Source organism: Platalea leucorodia (genome assembly GCF_965183815.1).
Source record: "Platalea leucorodia genome assembly, chromosome: 1".
Classification (NCBI taxonomy): Eukaryota; Metazoa; Chordata; class Aves; order Pelecaniformes; family Threskiornithidae; genus Platalea; species Platalea leucorodia.
The window spans coordinates 17,957,276-17,978,646 of NC_138823.1; the positions used below are offsets into that span (position 1 = coordinate 17,957,276).

The window sequence follows — 21,371 nt, forward strand, 5'->3', positions numbered from 1 at the left end:
CTTGTATCAAGTCTAAATGAGCTTTTAGAGCCCTGTCAATCTTTGATGAAAAGAATCAAATATATGAATGTATTTGGCAGCCTTATTAGCAGTTGGAGTACAGAAGCTTCGCCTGTTTACTTACGTTACTAGATAATGCTGCTGTTTCACTCCTCAATAGGGTGATTATCACTTTTCTATACGTGGGGTCCCTTTTAATGATATAGCTGTATATATTGCTGATTTCAGGACTGAATTTGCAGGGGTGGAAATTATGTCCTGTTGTTATGACCAGTACAAAAGTTTATACTATAAGTTTTTGAGGACATTTAAAACTAAACGTGTAACATCACTATAATTACAAAATGTTCACTAGCATTAAAAAATGTTCTGGTTACTTCAAATTTTTAAATAAAGCATACCAACTTTCCTCTTTTCATGTCAGTTGTCCTTACTATGTTAAACAAAGGGAAATTTCATCTCTTAGGTTGATCAGGAAAACACAATTCAAAAGAAAAAGTTAGCATCCAGTGCTACTGTGTGTCCCACAGGTTCTTCCACTTTGATCAAAACTGCCTCCACTGGTGAGTTAGAGGAGCGTATTGCGTCCACTACTGGTGCTATTACTGTTGCTAGCACATCTGCTGATGTTGCTGTATCCAGTGCAGTGACCACCTATAGACAACCTTCTGAAGAGCCACAAGTGCAAGCTTTGAATATAAGAAAATCAATTCTGGAGTCGGACACTTCCAAGGAAGCACTGTCCCTTCATCAAGCAAATTTACAAAGCAGAAGAAGACGACCAAGAAATGCTGAGCAGATAGAAAGAACTAAAGAACTTGCAGTTGTTACTCATAGAGGTATCGGATATTATTTTACTTGTGCCCATGTAGTTACGGAAAAATATTTTGTATAAATTGAAAGTGAAATGTCAGGTATCCATTCAGGAAATGTAATTGAAACAAATGGGAAAGGGATTAAATCTTGAATTGAGTTTTAGTGGGGTAACCAGCTGGAAAAATTAAATTAAAAATAATATTGTCATAGTAATTTAAATTAATTTGATTTATAAAAAGACAAAAGGGAAAGGTAAGGAATTTTCTGTTGATGCCACTTGTATCATTACTATCAAGCCTAGCGTGAGATCTAATGAAAGTTTAGAGAATTGCGATTAAAATATGAATCTATTCTGCATATATGTTTAGACATAATCAACTATAGCATAAAAAAAAATGTACATTATAAATAGCTGCTTTGTTCTAAACTGATCGGTGATGCAGTTGTAATCATCACTTTCCGCTTAAATCTTCTTTTTAAAAAATCTGTACATTTTTATTCTATCAAACACGGAATCCATGAATGAAACAAAGTTTAGAACACTAGGGAATTCAGTTGCAAATATTGAAGTAGTACAGCTAAAGATTTGATATGTTCCTATATTCAGAAGATTTAATCCACATGCTAAAGTACTAATAATGAACAACTTATGGAGTATAAAGAAAGCCTTATTTATTATATTAAAAGGTAAATGATAGTATGTGAAACACGAGGCTGAGAAACAGCAATGCTGCATTGTCTTAATTTAACCAGCATAAACATTCAGAGACAAATTGCATGTGGTATGTTTTTACATATACACAAGTTCAGGGAAGGAGCAGCTTAATTTTGCAGGTTAATGTTAAATAATATTTATTATATATTTTTAATTTTTATTGTTTTTTAATCCATTGTTTCATGTTAATATATTGTGCATAAAGAAGTTATAAACACAAATACATGGAGGAGGAACATCTTTTATAGCACAAGCAATTTGCAGAAGTCTCATTATGTGGTTGATATTTTCTAAAGACAACTTTAGATTAGAACTTTAGATTGGAATCTGTTGTCCTAATGGATCAGATAGCCAGCTAGTATAAGTTATTGTAGCTTCATTTACACCTACTGAAACAACAGAGCTGCAGTTCTGCATAATTTTAAAACATAATTTAAGTAGGATAACTGAAAAACAAGCACTGTATTTGGTTTGCATATGAAACAGAAATCATTAAACAGCTATTTATGTTTCATTTGTATTAATTTCAATACACATCTAAAGTATTATTGTGGTTATCAGCTGGTATAAATTAATTAATAGAGTTTGGGTTGTATTGGTTGTGTGGCTATGCATTCACTTCAGAACATCTTTGGTTGAGTAAAAATAAGCAGGCTTATTTTCAGTTATGAGGGAGTATTTGAGGGCCTGTAATAATCTCTTCTAGTTTAAAGGTGTGAGAGTGTACTAATTTGGTAGTTAAATTTGGCAGTAATTGTGATATAAATACAGATTCTTCCATCTCCTGTTTGTAATCATTATACTACAATGCCCTCTCCACTGTTTTCTCACTGTCCTTTCCTTCTCTGACCTATCCTTTAATAAAATATATAGGTAAGGCACATACTTCTGAATTACTTTGGCATATTAAAGTGCTAAACCTTACATTATGCAAAAAAAAAAAAAAAAGAAAAGAAAAAGTGAGACCAAGATACTGCTAAAATAATGTTATGGTGTTTATTTGTCAAATATTAAAGTAGTACCACAGGTACTAAAAGGTACTGCAGCCCACATACAGATGAAATTAGTCTTGTATAGAACTTACTGGACAAGAAGCCCATAACTAGTTCTGTGAGCAGTTTATTCCCTCATGCCACATTTAAAGTCTTGATTTTGTTAGCATTCTTTACACAAAATCTTTTAAATATTTTTTACTGTATCATACCCACAGAACAGTATACGTGCATATGCTATTAGAGTGAGTATGCATATATTGAGTAAAAAATTACCATTTTTGCTTGGGAAACACCAATATTTGCTAGTGTACTTATAATAACCATGAAAACATATCAAATTTACCCTCATTAAACAACCTGTAATGGTCTTCCACAAAATATTGCTCATTACAAAGACACAGACATATTTTGAAGCAATGTTTGTGAGACTATTATTAATTGACTTGAAGAAATTTCCATTATGGGGAGATATTCCACAGGTGTTTCTGTGGAGTTTTCTGTAGGTTTCTATTGAAGCATTTTAGCCTCTCTTTGACAATGAAATATGCACAAAAGTATAAAAACTACCAGTCTTGTCCTGCATATTAAATTAATATGGAACTATATATAAGAGCTACTAAAGAAGGTTATGTAAATTCCTTTTTTAATTCTTTCTCTATTTAATAGATAGTAAAAATTAGTTTTTATTTTGGAAATATATTTTTATCCTGTACTCTTGATCATAATTTAAGAATTATGCTCCCAAATCTATGCAAAAAAATCAATACTTGAAAAGATAAAATTTAATATACTAAATATAATTTACTAAAACTTACTGTATCATATATGTATATACTTAAAATGGTAAAAATGTACTGCACATGTAGCCTTCACTGTAGGATTTTTTGAGAATGTTGCTAGTGAGATCAGAATAGTGCTGTTCTATGAAACCTTAGCTTTGATGCAAAATGATAACTATAGACTAACAGTTGTACTGTTGGCTTCCATAGGATTGCTTTGTGAATAAGATCTTTCAGAATGAGTAAACAATAACAATACTGTTTTGTTTCCTAAACTGATTTTTGAAGTGTATGTATGAAAGAGATGTTTAGAGAGAACTAGAGGTCTCTATCTACCTAGCATTAAACTGCTAGGTGTAAATTAGTCTACCACACTTACTACCTGGACTTCAACAATAATTGTAGGTTGTGTCAAAGGCTGGCTGAAGAATTTCTTCTCTAAGTTTATTAGTTGGAAACTACAGAAGAGAAGATTTTGTATTCTAACTATTTAACAGAGAAAAAAGGAACCCTAGATGCATTTGGTGAAATACTTCCATTACAGGTAGGGAAGTACAAGTATCATTTTATAAGGCAATAGTGAGATCTCACGAGGAATACTGAACATGATTATAGTTCCTTCATCACAAAGAATTCAGACTAAGTCAGATGAATACAAGAACTATAATGGTGTTATATTGTTCTGATCATCCCACCTTATAAAAGAAAATGTAAGACAGGATGAAAGGATAAATGTTTCAGGAAGTGAATGCCAGTACGTGGAGAACTTAAATAAGAACAAATGAGTATATAACATATAAATAGATGAATTAGGGAGAGGAGTGAGAAGAGTTCTTGTTATTGGAACAATGAAGCCTTTTGGTAGAAGGAGGGAGTAGATGAAGGGTGAAAAGCCTAGTTTCAAGCTGCAGCTTGATAGGCTAATGAAAAATATATTTAGATATGATAGCTAGAAGAGAAACATAGCATCTTTTGAGTCGAGTTCTAATGAAACCAAGCTCTCAAACTCAGGAAAGTGTATCTCTCCCTCTATTCAGAATTAGGAATTAAAGGAGGTCCCCCACCACTTTCATTCAGTTAAATCTAGAAGCTTCATATGCCAAGCATTCAGTAGTAATTCATGTGGATACTACAATCACAATTTCTAGTATGATCTGCCTTCATATGCGAAATCATGAAGGAAATTAAATGTGATTTTTTTCCCTTTTTTATTTTAAGTGTTTAATACTGTTGGCTTGATCATAACTCTATTAGTAGAGGATAATCTTACATTTTTGGTCTTTTCTACTATGTTCCATACACTAAGAATTCAGAGTTTAGTAATTCTGTTAGTGCTATGGAATTGTTTTGTAATTCAGATCAACCACATCTTTTCTTTCTTAAGGCTGTAGAATTTTTCTTTCAGTATATGCAAACATCATGAGAGATATTTTAAAACTTTTTCTTGTGAGTGCTTTTATAGCATACTTGTACTGTCTAAAGATGCACTAAGAGGCACACTAAGAGGCATTTGGACAGTGCCCTTAATAATATGCTTTAACTTTTGGTCAGCCCTGAAGTGGTCAGGCAGTTGGACTAGACGATCGTTGTAGGTCCCTTCCAACTGAACTATGCTATGCTATGCTATGCTATGCTATCCTATGCTATCCCATCTTATCCTATTAATGTTCATTTTAATATGGAAGTACACATAATTAAATACCCCTGAGAATAATGGGAATCTTCGGGTTTCAGTGACAACAGAGAACAAGGAGTACAAAGATTTCTAAATAAATCTTAAGATAGAAGCAAAGAAAAAGAATAAAATAAACATGAAAGCTGATGATGTTGATACAGCAGAGGTTTCCATTCTCTCATAAAATTGAGAAGAATCCTTGATCTATCAATGCCAAACATAATAAAGTCTGATTCTTACTTTTGCTGACATGATATTACACTTCTAGGGGTTTTAAAAGGATCACAAAGTGAGTTTAAATGATTTTACAAAGTGAGTGTAAAAATTTTTTAAAGACTCCTTAATTCTACTGAAGGAGTACAAAGTGGATTGATAATGACGTATCTCCAATCAAGTCACTGGAGTTTTGTTCTTCATTGTAATGAATCTGGACTTCTACCGCAGAAATAAATAAGAACTCCTATCACATAAGATGAACTCAGTATAAACAATTTATAGTAGACATCCTTTTTTCATCTTTCAAGAAAGAGCCATGAGGTTTGGTTATATCTTTTTACTCAGGAATCATGATCAGTGGAGGCAATTGAACAGTGGTTTAGTTTCTTGTATTGAAAAATGAAGAAATAAAGTATTGTGCTTTTTCTTCCAATGAACTGAATATTTGCAAAGAATATTTAGAGTATTGACAGGTATATATGCACCAAGAAAGTCATAAAGAGGAAAAGATTAAAATTATTTTTAAAACTTAATTGATTTTAGTATACCATTAAGAAGTCCTGCATTCTAAGACAATATCCATCCCAAAAGAATTTCTAAAGTAAGACCTCTGTACTATAGATACAAATGAGTACAAGGTGCAAGCAATGTACCACTGGTACAGTTCATAATCATAAATGAAATATAGAAAAAAATCAGTCTGAGACAGAGATATAAAGGTTGGAGAAAAAAATAATTGCTTATCGAACTCAAACTCAAATAGTACCAGGAAATGTTCATGAATGGCACTAGTCATCATGTAGCAATTCAAAAAATGACTCAATGCTTTCCTTAGGATCTTAAATCCCATCTATTTTACATAGAACTTTATTTTTAGGACTTTAGATTCCAACACATTTCACTACTCTGAACTTCTCTTTTTCTAAAGAGCAGAAATGTCACCAAGCATTTGTAAAGTTTTAATTAATTTAAATTAAATTTAAAATTAATTTAATTTAAATTCTCAGTTTGAGAATTAAAGTGTAGATATGCGTTTTGATGATTTTACTTAGCTATTTGTTTTCAAAATTTTATTAATTTTACTGATATCTCCATTCTCTTTTCTTTTTCTCCATTTTCAGCTCTATTTTTTTTCTTTCTTATAAAGCCTTTACCATTTCTCTATCCTTTCCCTTTTATTCTTTAAGAACATTTATATATCACACCTTGCTGTATGCTTTTTAATATCTGACTTTATGTAGTATCTTAGTAATAGCCAGGAAAAAACGAATGAGGGAGAAAACAACTTGCTAATGGGTGTTCCCCATTAAACCAGCATTTCTTTTTGCTGTGCGTTACAGGAGAATTTATGATGGTAGGAGGAAAGAAGATTTTTTAAAAGATTTAAAAAGATTTTTAAGATTTGTTATGAGGAATTAAATCAGATGCTAATGAAACTTTTGAAAACAAAAGGATTTAAGAAAAAGTTATTTAATTATCTTTATTTTTTTTAAAGATTCATTGAATGATAGAGCACTGCTTTAGGATTATTTGATGTAAACTTTTTAAGGATTTGTTAGAAAATATATTCATATATACTAATTTTTATGACATTTACTTAGAAGCAAGAAGAGGGAAGGAGGAGCAGGGAAGGAGAGGTTTTCTGAAAAGCTGTTAAAAGTTTTTAAGAGTCAAGTAGGAAATTAATATGCACATGTCCTCACGTTCTTTTGTTGGGGCTTTTTTTATTGTGAGTGAAACCCAGAACTACAAAGATGAGAGTCTGAGGAAAGTCAATATATTTTGCAGTAAGATTCTTATGTTCTTATATTTATATAAGAATATGTGTATATAAGAATATTTGTGTATTTTTAAAAGTAATTTTTCAGAATAGTTTAAAAATTTCCAAGAAATGCTTATTAGTATAACATAGATGTAATTTAGCACTCAAGCATTCAATCACTGAACCATATTTGTTTAATATTTCATAATACTTTTGGAAATACCTGTTTAATATGTGCAACAAGTCACACAGATATGGTCTGTTCGGTGGATGAACTTTATAAACCATGGTTTGTTAATCTAAAGTTTTTTATTAGAGAAAAACTGATAATAATGACCTGAGCTTCTTGACATCTTCCCACTTCAAGGAAGTCATAAGAAAGGAGACCAGTTTTCATTCCATAGTCAAGTCCAGTGTGATTAGAAGGAAGAAAAATAAAATCAGTCATACTGATTTCAAGAAATTAGTTGTGTCAATGTTTTGATTGAATTATTGATCCTTATACTTGCCTGTCAATTTTATTCTCCTAACTTGTTCCTTCTATTATTTTTCTTTCAGTTCCTGCAGTTCTTAAGTGTTCTTCATTATGTTTTACAAGTTTACTACTATAATTTATATTTGTCTTCTAATGTGTTGGGTAATTATTTTCCCTCAGTAATTCAGGTTTTCCTATTTTGACCACAATATGTTGGTATAAATCAAATACATTGTAGTTAGAATATAAAAAACAATTTAATATTAGTGCAATTACACATGACTTTAAAAATTAGCTGAGTAGTAGTGAATATAATGTAAAAAATGTTCAGGAGGGGGGAGGGGCTGTTTCAGTGTTTGAATTACTTTGAGCTACCCCCAAGGAAAGAAGTATATAAGGTCAGAAGAGGCCCAAGTTTCCATGGTTAATACTCTGTATAGCTGTAGTAATGCAGCCTGAGTGCCTGTTTTGCATAGAATGGTAGTGTTTTAGTCATCAGTATTTTAAATGTACTTTATACTTGTTTTAAAAGTTTACAAAACATAGACAAGACAAGATGGACAATTTCTTTACATAAATGCTGTTGCATAACTAAAATACAGACATGAATTTGTGGGTTGTCAGTGTTTTAAATAGATATCTTTCACATGGCTATATACCTCAGTACTTCCATATTGTAGAAGCAAATTTTTCATCTTGAAATTTAAGTCTCATGTATCTCTCAGAATGCTAAAATTGTTTTTGAACAGTTACCATTTTAATCACTGGTTTCCACATTGGCATGTGCAAAATAATGCCTAGTTTACCAAGTATTAAAGAATGCATTTATTTTGTTTTGCGTATGGGATTTTTTGGTGATGGTGGGGTTGTTTTTATGTATGTACATGCATATGCAGCCTGACACATAGTTTAGTGACGGCATGTTTGGACCAAATACATTTCTATAACTACTCCTTCACAATGTATTCAGAAACTACTCTTCAATAAACCATCATACAAAACACAATTAAAAGTAAAATTCTTCTCTTGCAGTGTGAAGTTGCTTCAGAGATCTTGACTTGCTTGCTTTCCTAGTAGTATTTAACAGCCTCAGTAAAGTGATGCCAATAGTTATAAAAATCTCTGATTGTTTTAAATAATGTGTTCACCAAGACACTCTTGTAACTATTTTCAATTCCACTTCAGATCTTGTGAACTATGTTTCTTGTACACATAAACTATGCGTATGCCATTCAGGTGTTTGAGGATGAATAGAAACAAACAAAAAACTCAACCCAGTCTTCATTTTTAATGTATTGTTATGATGATTTCTGAAAATAAGGGACAAAAATCTCCCTAGTGCTAGTATTTAAACCCATCCCAGCACTTGAGATCATATATTCAAGCCCACTCTCATTCTGCTTAGGTGTTGGAAGAATATCTAGGCCTATCTTCTAATTCATGGGGAGTTATTTTACACTGATACTTAGAGAAGGCCAAAAGAAGCTTACAGCTATACTCCTACATTCATATTTATGTAGAAATAGCATCTTAGAAATCTCACACAATGATGAAAGAGCATTACTGTTATTCCAGTATGGTTGTACTGTGTGAAGGTACAGTTCTTGGGTCCATGACTTCCACTGAGGCTAGAATTGCTTATAGATTTCAATTAACTGGGGGGGTGAGGAGCTTCTGGTATTAAAGATTAAAAAAAAAAAATTAAAAATATAGTATGTTGTGCCAACAGATACGTTATGCTCTTGCAAATAACAGTTTTACCAGAACCATTAGCAATGTTTATAGGTTACATTATGATGATACACAAGGAAATTTACATTTTGCTTCTTGAGGTAAAAGCCTCTATGTATTTAGAAAACAGTGTGGTCTCTTCCATCAGAAGTGTAAAAATATTTATCATCATGTCCTATATATATACTGTAAATTGTCTTTCTAAGTAGTATGTTATTTTCTCCTGAATCTTGTTCTGCTCTTGTGTGTGGTAATGATTACTTTTATTTAATAACATCAATACTATTTTGCTACTTTGGTATTTATGCCTCATGTAAGGGTTTCTTTGACTATTCATTGATTTTGTATAAGAAGTTAAGAGGTGCTGAAAGTTCTTTGATGATGTACTGGCTATCTTCTTGGGTTAGCTTCTCTTAGACCTAGTTCCTTTAATCGGCTGTCTTTATCAGCAGTATTTGCTTGTAGCCAACATCTAACATCTTCTTCCATATAGTTTTTAAATATATATAATCTATAAAGTCATTTGAGTATAATGTACCTAAAATTAACTTATACTTAAAATTTAAATTTTTTTAGATGGTCCATTTTTATGTATGATTCATTGCTCACTGGCAGAATGTATTGGAGAAAACAGGCACTGAGTTTAGTGGCTGAAAGAAAAAATTTCTTGGGCTGTTTTTGCCTTATTCTCTCTTACCTTTTGATATCTGTTAAGTTTTGGTTTTACTCTCCTTTTATTAGTTGCTTTGTTTCAAAAATATGTTAAGGCCACATCGTTTGCCTGGATTAACTGCCTTTATCACAAAGCCAGACCAAAATAAGGGCTTTTACAGAAATAGTTCAGTAGTGGGCTTAGGGGTGAGGTGGGAGCCAACTGCCTTCCATATTACACTTTTTGCAAATAACAATTTTCAAGCCAGAAAGGGGACCAGCTTCAGAACCAACATCAGAACAGTAGACTGTATTTCATTTTTATGTATACAAATTTCTCTAGTTAAAACAGAAAATTAGCCTGGTATGCTTAATTTAATAATGAGGTGTTTTCCCTATGATCAAAATATTTCTGTTTCTTGTGGTTTAACCCCAGTTGTCAGCTGAGCACCACACAGCCACTCGCTCACCCTCCCCCTGCCTCAGTGGGATGGGGGAGATAATCAGAAAAAAAAAAGTAAAACCCACGGGTTGAGATAAAAACAGTTTAATAGGACAGTAGGGGAAGAGATAACAACAACAACAACAACAACAATAATAATAAAAGAATATACAAAATAAGTGATGTGCAATACAACTGCTCACCACCCACTGACCAATATCCAGCCCAGCCCCAAGCAGCAATTGCTGTCCCCCGGCTAACTGCCCCCAGTTTATATACTGAGCATGATGTCATATGCTATGTGATAGTCCTTTGGCTGGTCTGGGTCAACTGTCCTGAATATGCTCCAGCTGAATATGCTCCACCCAGAATATGCTCCTTCCCAGCTTCTTGTGTACCTGGCAGAATATGGGAAGCTGAAAAGTCCTTGACTTAGTATAAGCACTGCCTAGCAACAACCAAAACGTCAGTGTGTTACCAACATTGTTCTCATCCTAAATCCAAAACACAGCACTATACCAGCTACTAGGAAGACAATTAACTCCATCCCAGATGAAACCAGGACACGGTTTTGTCTGAGTAATCTAAACATAGATAATAAAATCTCAGTATTTCCTGAACAAAAATTATTCTTCCATACTAAACTAGGAACATAGCTAAGGCAGATTTTGAAAAAAACTAATGGAGATACTTTTGGAATGGGGAGATAACCTGGGTGCCTATAGATCTTGAGAATGTATTCTGATGTGATACATTTAGAAGGACTTTTTGTCTGCTAAAACATTGTAATTTTTTAGCTGTTGCCTCTGGTTTGTCTTTTTCCCAAATGTAAAACAGACTTTTAATTTAAATTTTAAAATCTGAAGTAACAGGCAAAATATGTTGACAAAAAATATGTTGGCGTTTCTACTGCTGATTAAACCTTTTCAGAATATATGTGGATTAATATATGTGCTGTATTGCTTGGATGCGTATAGAATTCAGATCTGAGCATATATATTGGATTTCAGTTTGCTTTTAATAACGTCTTGGATGACTCTTTGTCCTTTTAAATTATCACTGGGAAAAATAATTGAATTAAAATTTCACAAAAAATCAGCTGTTTAAAAAATGACATAGTATCTTCTTTTAAAAGGTTGCTGACTTTTCAGTTGGCAGATATGATAGTATTCTGTACTTTTTTCTTCTTACTTTTTTTTAATTTTTTTTAATGGAGAGAGCAGAGGATAAGCACTACTGTTCTACTGTTTCTTAATACAGAAGAAACACCAGATAAGATTCAACTGTTCAACTGTTTTAGAGCAAACATATCTATCATTCTTTTAATTTTCCAGGTTCCATAAATGTGTGACCATGTTTTACACAACAATATGGTGCGTGGAAATAAACATTTTTGGCCATAATTTTTTTTTTATTGGCTATGCAGGTGAAAAATTAAGTTACAAATCTTACTTCTTTCCTTTGTCAGGTGCAAAAATTGGTCTGAGTACTTGTTTTTGTAAATTGTTTTCCACCAAAGGTACGCAATATGAACTTGTTCAGTAGCTGGTACTCTAATTTGTATATACTTCCATGATAAAATTTATCAAATGAAATGAAATATTTTAGACTGTATTGCCTGATACATGTTTTTGTTTGTTTTTTTAACTAGTGAAAAAGGCCATAGATTTTAAATCTAGAGGATTTAAATTGTTTCCAGGGAAAGACAACAGCAACAAGTTTTCTATCTGTGAGTGTACTCCTTTTTTTGTTACTTTTTTCTAGTGCAAGAGTGAAGTTTGTGCTGTTTGTGTTGTTTGTGTGTTTTCAAAATTGTTTGTTTATTTCTGATAATTGACTGAAATCTGTTTCTCCAGTCTGCATGGTGAATTTTTAAATATGGTTCTACTCTAAAGACAAGCTTTCTATAAATCTGGCATTGTAGAATGACGTTATTTTGTCAGTAGTTTCACATTAAATTTGAAGTATTTACAGAGAAATAAATATTCAGCCTCCCAGGTGTCAGCTGAAATCTTAGCTGTGAACAGGAGATATGTTATTTTAATTGAAAATTAGTACAAGCAGCAAAAGACTATACAAAGCAAAGCCTATCCTCATTTACAAATGTGCAACCACATATTTTTTTCAAGTGACACACATGAGGTCACATTCTGAAATTTTTTTTCTTCATTAACTTTGACATTTTGACATAACTGTAGTTTTAAAAATTCTGGAGATGCTTGGTGCCTTCAATTTTAATTACAGAAAACAGAAACTGAAAGTGCTCAGTATCTTATAGGACCTAGTTCTGATTAACTTATAAGGAGGAGTCAAGCAACTTTCTAACATAAATTAAACAGGTAGGTTAAAGAGGATAATTTTTGCAAAAGAATGTGCCATTTTTATAGAGTTCCTTTTCAGGCTAGAATTACATTTTAAATATTTAGAAGTAATTTGTTAAAATAAAGATGGACTAACTGCTTAGCCTATGTCTGCTTATGCTACATTTCATTATTATTCACAGGAGTGAAAGGACTTGTTTTCAAAGGTCCTTAGGTTGGACACTTTTGCACTAATTTTTTGTTTGAAGTGTCAGTGATGGATTTAATTTCCAGGATTTAGCAGGGCACATTGACATAACTTTTAATGTATTTTTCATTTTTAGATTTTAAACTGTCAACATGTTAGAGGTGATTTTTTTTTTTTATAAAAAGATATCTTCAAGCAGCAAGACCCTTTAATGTTTACCAAATAAGAACAACAAAGCAAAACACACTTCTGTTCAGTTTTTATAATGTAGCATATTGCCATATTCAACTTTTCTGTAAAATGCATCACCTAAACAGTTCTGTAAGGCATTTCTGGTTTATTTGAAAGCTTTGTATCAAAATATTTAAAAACAAGTATTATTTTTACGCACATTGGGTGACTAGAAAGTAGCATGATTATACAACAGAAATAACAATAATATAATTACAGGTGTTTATAAGGTACATCACTGAGGTCTCTGTCTGATGGTCCATCTGTGCTTTTATAGTTACAAATGAGAATAGTGCAACAGCTGATAAAACAGATTGTTTCTCTATACATTTATTTTGCACAAATCATTAAATATTCCACTATATAAACATTTATAGGAATTGTGTATTTATAGTGAAATACCAGACACTTGTGATATCTAAAGGTGATTGTTATGAAATTAGTGATGAAATTTATGAATATATTCTTGAAAGTCTTTATATAATTTAATATGTTATGATATTCTATGTAAAGCTGAAAACTTCCGTATCTCATTGTATTGGTTATGCAGAGTAGATTACCTATATGAATCAATAATAAGTGAAGGTGAAAACCTTGATGATTTGTACCTTTAGTGATCATAATCTTGTCATAAATAGATAACTAAGATTTTATATTGTAATCTACATTTGGTTAGCTAGTCAGTTTGGTAGCTGAGGAAACTGAAGAGCCAGTATTTCAGGAAAAGCCTATGTATTTAGCTGTTGACTTTAGATAAAATTCCTAATGTGGCCTAGGCTGTATCTGTACTTGCATTACAATGACACATAGGGTCCTTTATAGAAAAAGGATGACCATCATTCAACTGTTAGTGGAAATAATATAAGGATAAGTGAATATCTATTTTACATTATGCCTTGTATCAGCAACATCTCTAGAAATTATCAACTAACATTTCTCATGTGTATATCTTTTCCCTATTTTACTTTTTTTGAATGTATCAGGTATATAACATTCAATAGTAATGCATGTGATTTGCACTCAGTAAAGGCAGAATGATAATATTTGATATGATGATATATTTTGAAACAAGTGTGAAAGAACTTCATTTTTCAAGTGCTGAGTTTAACAAAAAAAAAAAAAAAAAAATCCTTGGGGGACCTAGTTCTATCTGGATTAGAACTCTGGAATTTCTTGCTCCCAGTTTCATGACCAGACCATGAATGAATGATTTCCCTAGAGGAGCCTTTAATTTACTAGAGGAAACCCTTTCATTGCTTATCGTCATATGACTATCTGGGGTGTAAAACAAAGAAAACAGAAAGAAAAAGAAAGAAAGAAAGAAAGAAAGAAAGAAAGAAAGAAAGAAAGAAAGAAAGAAAGAAAGAAAGAAAGAAAGAAAGAAAGAAAGAGAAAGAGAAAGAAAGAAAGAAAGAGAAAGAAAGAAAGAAAGAAAGAAAGAAAGAAAGAAAGAAAGAGAGAAAGAAAGAAAGAAAGAGAGAAAAAGATAAAGAAAGAAAGAGAGCAAGAAAGAGAGCAAGAGAGCAAGAGAGCAAGAGAGCAAGAGAGCAAGAGAGAAAGAGAGAAAGAGAGAAAAAGAGAAAAAGAAAGTGTCGTGGTTAACCCCAGCCAGCAACTAAGCATCACACAGCTGCTCGCTCACTCCCCCCACCCCAGTGGGATGGGGGAGAGAATTGGAAGGGTGAAAGTCAGAAAACTTGTGGGGTGAGATAAGAACAGTTTAATAATTGAAGTAAAATGAAATAGAATAGTAGTAATAGTAATAATGGTAATAGTAGTAGTAATAATAATAATGCTATAATAATACAATAATAATATACAGAGCAAGTGATACACTATATAATTGCTCACCACCCACCGACGATGCCCAGCATGTCCCAAGCAGCGATCGCTGCCCCCTGGCCAGCTCCCCCCAGTTTATGTACTGAGCATGGCATCGTATGGTATGGAATAGCCCTTTGGCCAGTTTGGGTCAGCTGTCCTGGCTGTGCCCCCTCCCAGCTCCCTGTGCACCCGGCAGAGCATGGGGAGCTGAAAAGTCCTTGACTTAGTGTAAGCATTACTTAGCAACAACTAAAACATCAGTGTGTTATCAATCAACGTTATTCTCATCCTAAATCCAAAACACAGCACTATACAAGCTACTAGGAAGAAAATTAACTCTATCCCAGCTGAAATCAGGACAGAAAGAAAGAAAGAAAGAAAGAAAGAAAGAAAGAAAGAAAGAAAGAAAGAAAGAAAGGAAGATAGAAAGAAAGGAAGGAAGGAAGGAAGAAAGGAAGAAAGAAAGAAAGGAAGGAAGAAAGGAAGAAAGGAAGAAAGAGAGAGAGAGATTTAAGTTTGTGTTTAAAAGCATTTCTGATTTGGGATCAAACCAGAAATCAGTTTAATGACTTCTACTTATGACTTTTTCTTCTGAATTTTTACTGTGGTACATGTCTTATTTTAATTTTGTCACTGTAATTATTTTATTGATTTTCTTTAACATAATCCTCTATATTTTTATGTATGAATATTAATAAATCCATAATTTATCATTTAAAAATCCATTTCATAGAGTATTTTCAAGAATGGAACTTTATACAGAAGATGTCAAAAAAAAAAAAGGGTTTTCAAGCTTCCATTTTTGGTAAAAATTGAAGTATATAATAGTTCTTGTGCTTTAAAATCCAGTAGAATATTCTTTTTATATGAACATTCACTGTATTACCTGTGTATGAAGAAATACAGTGTACAAAAATAATTATTTGAAATATTAAAACATGCATTACAATAAATAGAAATAGTTCTGTTTAAATAGTATTTTTACTTTATTTTGTTTATAGTAAAGAATTTCTTCTGTGTGCATAGATATATGATACAACCCCAAAATGGCACCATTTTATTTTAATTTCTTTAATATTATCAGGCATAATGAATAAGTTTATAGCTATATTTTTAACATAAGTTTAATGTCAAAAAAGTCACAAAAATGAGAAGGTGTCTTTTTCCCTAGTTGTTCTCAGGTATAGTTCTTTTCCCTTCCTGCATTGCTCAGTGAATCCTGTCTACCCAGAGTTTTAAGTTCTTTTCTATATATATGGGCTACTTATGATGATTCTGAATTTCTCATGTCTTGATAAAGGCTTTGGAACTATATAAAGGCACCCAGATATTTCAAAGAGAGAGTTCATTCTACATACTCATCCAACAAGTTCCTACTAAATGACCTTGTGAAATGCAGTTTATGGAACTGTAATTGTCAAAGAGAGATATATTCCAACACTAGTAGAAACTTGGGTTTCTAAAGCCAATACGCTTTCATCACACCAAGAAGAATTGGGGGAGGAACAGACTGAAACCCAGTAATATGGATTACTTCTTACTCTTCTAAGGAAGAGCCCTCCTGGCCCCAAAATGCCCTGAGCATAGAGATGCAGATGAACAGAGATTGCCTTTGTTTGCTATTAGGACAACCTTGGACATGGTACAGCTTTTTCAGGGCAGAGGAGGATAAATACTATGGCTAAAGTTGACAAAGGCTGAGCTTGATAGGTTTTTTTGAGCAGCGTGCTAACCTAAGACATTTTCCTTTTAACTCTCTGCAATACTTTCATTTGGCCTTTGACTTCCTCAGGGGTACCAAACCAATTCTTCCCTTTCTGTGTCTGTAAGAAAGACGACAAATTTCTAGGAAGGGAAAACCCCCAAGTATTGTGAATGTTATTGTCCTTCATTAAAAGCTGAAATTTAATGAACACTCTTTAGAAGTATAGTTAGAAACTACATTATTTTATTCAGGTACATTCAATTTACAATGTAATGTGATTAGCTTAACTATATTCAAACTTTTTCTTTAAAGGAAAGTTAAAATCTGATACTGCAAATCCGTTGGTCTAGCTCCTCAGAAATAAAGATGAATAAATGTGAAAATCTCTTTCTGCTTAGTATAAATCTCTTGGTTTCATGTTAACTTGTATTTTTGAAAAAAATATTCTGCTATCAGGCCATGAATTTACCGAGTAATAGCAGAATAACCTCCTTTACTAATGTTTTATTTGGGGGGAACTGCTACCTCCTGGTTCAATGAACTTCAAAAATTAAATGCAAAATTGATAGAATTATTTTGGCCTAAAATTATTTTTGCAAGATACACTTCCGCAAGCTGTAAAAATTATGAGAAAGTATATAAAGCATTGAAAAAAGACAGGTGAAGAGGTAGTTGAATGTGTTGAGGGCTAGATCGCTACATATAAATTTCTGGAAAAACACACTGAAAGGTTCACAGGAAGTTTCTCTCTGAAGATCCATTTTAGTTTATTGTAAGATAAATGTATGCAAATGAAACTGGCATTTTGGGTTTACCTTCAGGTCACCGTATTTTGGGGATATCTGTATTTTCAATACTGATTAAGGACAATTCTCTCGGCATGAGCGTATGCATTGAAGTTTTATTGTAATGCAAGGAGAAAAGGTCAGCTCTTAGTGGAGATGACATTTATTAGATTATGTTCACAGTAAAGTCTTATAGCCCTAAACTTGATGAACACTCCTTTAAATGTTAATGTTTGTAAAGGAATAGGAACAACATTTCCATATGGGTTCAATAATATTATAAGCAAACAAAATAGCTGATTAGTACAACTTATAAAAAACTTGTGTTATTTTTTTGAAAACAAAACAAAACAGAAAATACATGTTTTGTTTATTATAAGAAGGAGAAATTTCTGTATTGAAACTAGAGATTATATGGGTGATCATAGTCTGTAGAAAATCTGTTTTAAACTGCAGATAATGTACTTTTTCATATTTCTTAATTGCTTAATCCTGTATTTCCTAAAAACTGCATTATTTTATCTTCTTTTTGTTTATTTTGTTTTATTTTGTTGTTTTGGTTTTTTGTTTTGTTTTGGTTTGGTTTTTTTTCAGTAAATGAGGGAGGTATTAAACAGGCATCCAATTTGTGTCCAGATCCTGGAGAACCAGAAAATGGAAAACGGATAGGCTCGGATTTTAGGTAAAACATATACCCTACCATTGTATCATTTCTCTAATATTGAACTTGGAAAATGTATATGTTAAAAATTTATTGCTGTTGTTGAGCTACCCTTTCAAAACTGAAATTCTCAGTAAAAGGTGAAATAGAATTCTGTATAAAATTATGTAGTGCAATATAGCCTGTACCTAGTATGCAAAGAAGACAATATACCTACTTGGAAGAGAGCATATATCTCTGATAATCTGGTAAAAATTGGATTGAAGGTAAGTTAAAATAATTTTCTTATGTAAATACTATATTAGATTTACAAATATTAAACATACATGTGGTTCTGGAGGTTTATGTGAAGGACAAAGCAAAATTGAATGCAGCACAAAAAGAGCAAGAAAACTTCACAGAAGAGTTTTCAAATATTATTATTCAAATATTCATTGGAATCTAATAGAGAATATTGAATTTTCTACAGTATGTTTTTCAGGAACCCAGAAGTTTGATACATGCAGATGTATTTCCCTAGTAGTCCTCAGAGTGGTTTAGCACTCTTAATGCAGATTATTTTTTTAATTAATTTTAATACATACCAAATGGATAGTGTATAGTATATAAAAAATAAAATAAAAAATAAAAGCAGAACTAAAAAGTTGTAGTTTTTTTCTAGCAAATTCTTACATTTCATTCCTTGCTCGCTTTTTAAAATATTTATAGGAAGACTACAAAGAATTGAAGAATTTTATGCTGCCATTGATCTATTGCACCTTTTTTTTATTTAATCTAAACTCCAATTTTAGCCCACTTTCCTCCTCCATTCTCAGCTATCTTTCAAGTTCTTTATCTTGTAAGAAAAAAAGGTTGCAATACTCTTTCAAAATATTCTGTTTTTTTCTTAGTGAACATATATGACTCCTACTGTCAGTAACAGTAGTGGTTGATATATTGTATAAGTAGAGACACATATATAATCACTTCTTGCAAATATTTTGAATTAATTTTAAAGTCTTATCTAAGTTTCTGAATTGTTTCCTTTTCAATTGTTGAACATTCATTTCATTAGATACTAAAAAGGATTAAACATACATATTATTATCTATTTGATACATAGACAAATTTTAGACTATTAAAAGAATAAATCTAAAGCTATGTTCTTGCTTTACGTCATATGCTAATTTCACATTACGATCATGTTTATAAATCCCTTCAAAACACCTAAGTGAGAAAGAGAAAAGAACGAAATAAGTAGGAGGGAGATTGATAATTTTTAAATTAATTGGTTTTATTACATTCAGTTTTGTTCAAAAGATGTATTTTACATATCACACAGCACACTTCCTAACATTTGAAGATAATAAATGTTAATCTGGGAGACGAACAAAGACTTTACAAAATTATGTTACTTCATTCTTTTACATAACTTCTTGTACTTGTTTTATTTTGTCTTCTCTCCCCATAATCAAGCAGAACATAGAATTGACAATGACATTCCAAGTAAATGTGCTAGCTAGCAGTCAGTTAGTTATTATAATTTCTCAGTTAGTTATTATAGTCTCTCTATTTCTCTAGTTTTGAGAAAAGACAAAGTTCAATGTGCATCAGAGAAAGTTTTAGAACTAATTTTATATGGAATGTCATTTCTGACATTACCTGACAAAAATGATTTCTCGAAATTTTCAGAGAAATAAAAATAAATGAACTGTATTTCTTAACTGTCATGCTCTCTAGAATCATTACTTATGCCAGCATTTTATATTTTTACCGCAGAAATATGGCTTGGTAGTGAAAGTCTTTGACAGAGAATCTGCAAGTCATTTTCTAGTCTCTTCAAGCTACTGCTGAAAGACCTACCTGCAAGATCATTCTAGTTAAACTTATGTGAAGGGCAGTACCTCAAAGGAGATACGATGATGATCTTGCCCTCATCTTTCTTTTTAGGCCAAACTATTAGGATATAATTTAACATTATTTTTCACTATACACTGTGATGATGTGACTGTCAAGCTTTCCTATTTCAAATGAATTTATGAGAAAATGAAAAGAGAAGGCATTCAAATTATTGAACAATAGAATACAAGATATACAAGACATCAAAAACAATTTTTAAGTGGTTTTTTTTTTCCTAATTTCTCACTAAACTCAGTGACTTTTTTGTCTTTTTGAAAAAAGTCCCCAAATTATTTGTGAGGGAAGATCAGCTTTTCTATCAACTCCCATGAATGTGCTATTTAATGCTTATATGTATAATATAATGATAAATCCAATCCCATCATAATGGAAAAGAATAAATAACTAGGGACATTTCAAAGGTATGTAAGTGAAAGAACATGGCTTACATAGACAATATCCACTGGAAGTGAAAAAAGTGAAAGTGAAAAGATATGTTCAGTTTAATGACATTTATGGTGAACAAAAAAGGTAAATAACCTTTTGTTCAAAACAAAATAAACAGAAGATGTAACACATACATTATTGTGCTCTTGGACTTATGGGTTGTAATTTTGGGGGCAGAGATGTTTGTTTTTGTGAGGAAGTATTTTTCACCTTCCACCAAATAATACGTCTTCAGATCAAACTTCACTCAATTTTTTTGTTTTGATCCTTATTCTGATCACTTCTTGACATTTGTATGGAAGCAACCTTTTTACAAAGGAAGAAAAAATGAAAAAAGCACAAAACCCCAACAAACTAGTGTTTAACCGATTCTCTTTCTGTTGAGGGCAGATTTTAGGACCAGTCAAATCCTGCTGATTTTAAGAGCAGCCTCCTTGCTTCCTGGTTTCTCTAACAGGTTAGACTGCAGAGCAGTAGTTTCTGAAAGCACAGGCTTCTTAATGGCTTCATTGCCACCTCAAATTTATACTCAAGAGCTGTCCTTGAACTAATTCCTTTCAACTAAATATTATTTGAATTTTCATGGTTCAGTTTCTTTCAAGCTAAAAACAATCTGGTCTGGGTAATCTTCTCTAAATAAATCCTGTCTAGTGCAATATGTCCTTAGTAGGAAGGTCCATTCTGAGTGTAGCGCTCAGAAACAACTCAGAAAGGACTACTTTCCTTTCAAAAGACTGAGTCTTTCCACTCTTTTGTGGTAGCCTCTATAATGCAAAAACATTGTATTTGGAAATAGTGGGAGGACATATATACATACACACATGCACAATTTCTAGCCACTTTATTAACAGGCCTTGAAAAAGGGAATAATTACTCTTTTGGTTGTATTTATCTTATACATAGTAGGGATAAATAAGGTGGTTTCCTATCTAAGGCTTGTTAAAGGTCATATGAATATGAATGGTGAGATTCGTACTTGTAAAGAACAGGACTGGTGAATGTTAGTAATACATCTGTCATTTATCTCAAATTAAACATCTGATACATTGAAAGGAGGTCTTACAAGGAACAAAAG

The 21,371-nt window shown here is 32.1% G+C and overlaps 1 protein-coding gene across 1 annotated transcript in view; it reads left to right on the forward strand.

Moving 5' to 3' along the window:
• The window catches only part of CSMD3 (CUB and Sushi multiple domains 3), a gene marked incomplete at both ends in the record, with an annotated part of 751,074 nt that overhangs the window by 289,096 nt on the left and 440,607 nt on the right, over positions 1-21,371 (forward strand). The window contains 3 exons of the mRNA XM_082307341.1: positions 531-839; positions 11,909-11,986; positions 17,905-17,992. Coding sequence (XP_082163467.1) covers positions 531-839; positions 11,909-11,986; positions 17,905-17,992 — 475 coding nt within the window. The remainder of the gene's footprint in view (positions 1-530; positions 840-11,908; positions 11,987-17,904; positions 17,993-21,371) is intronic.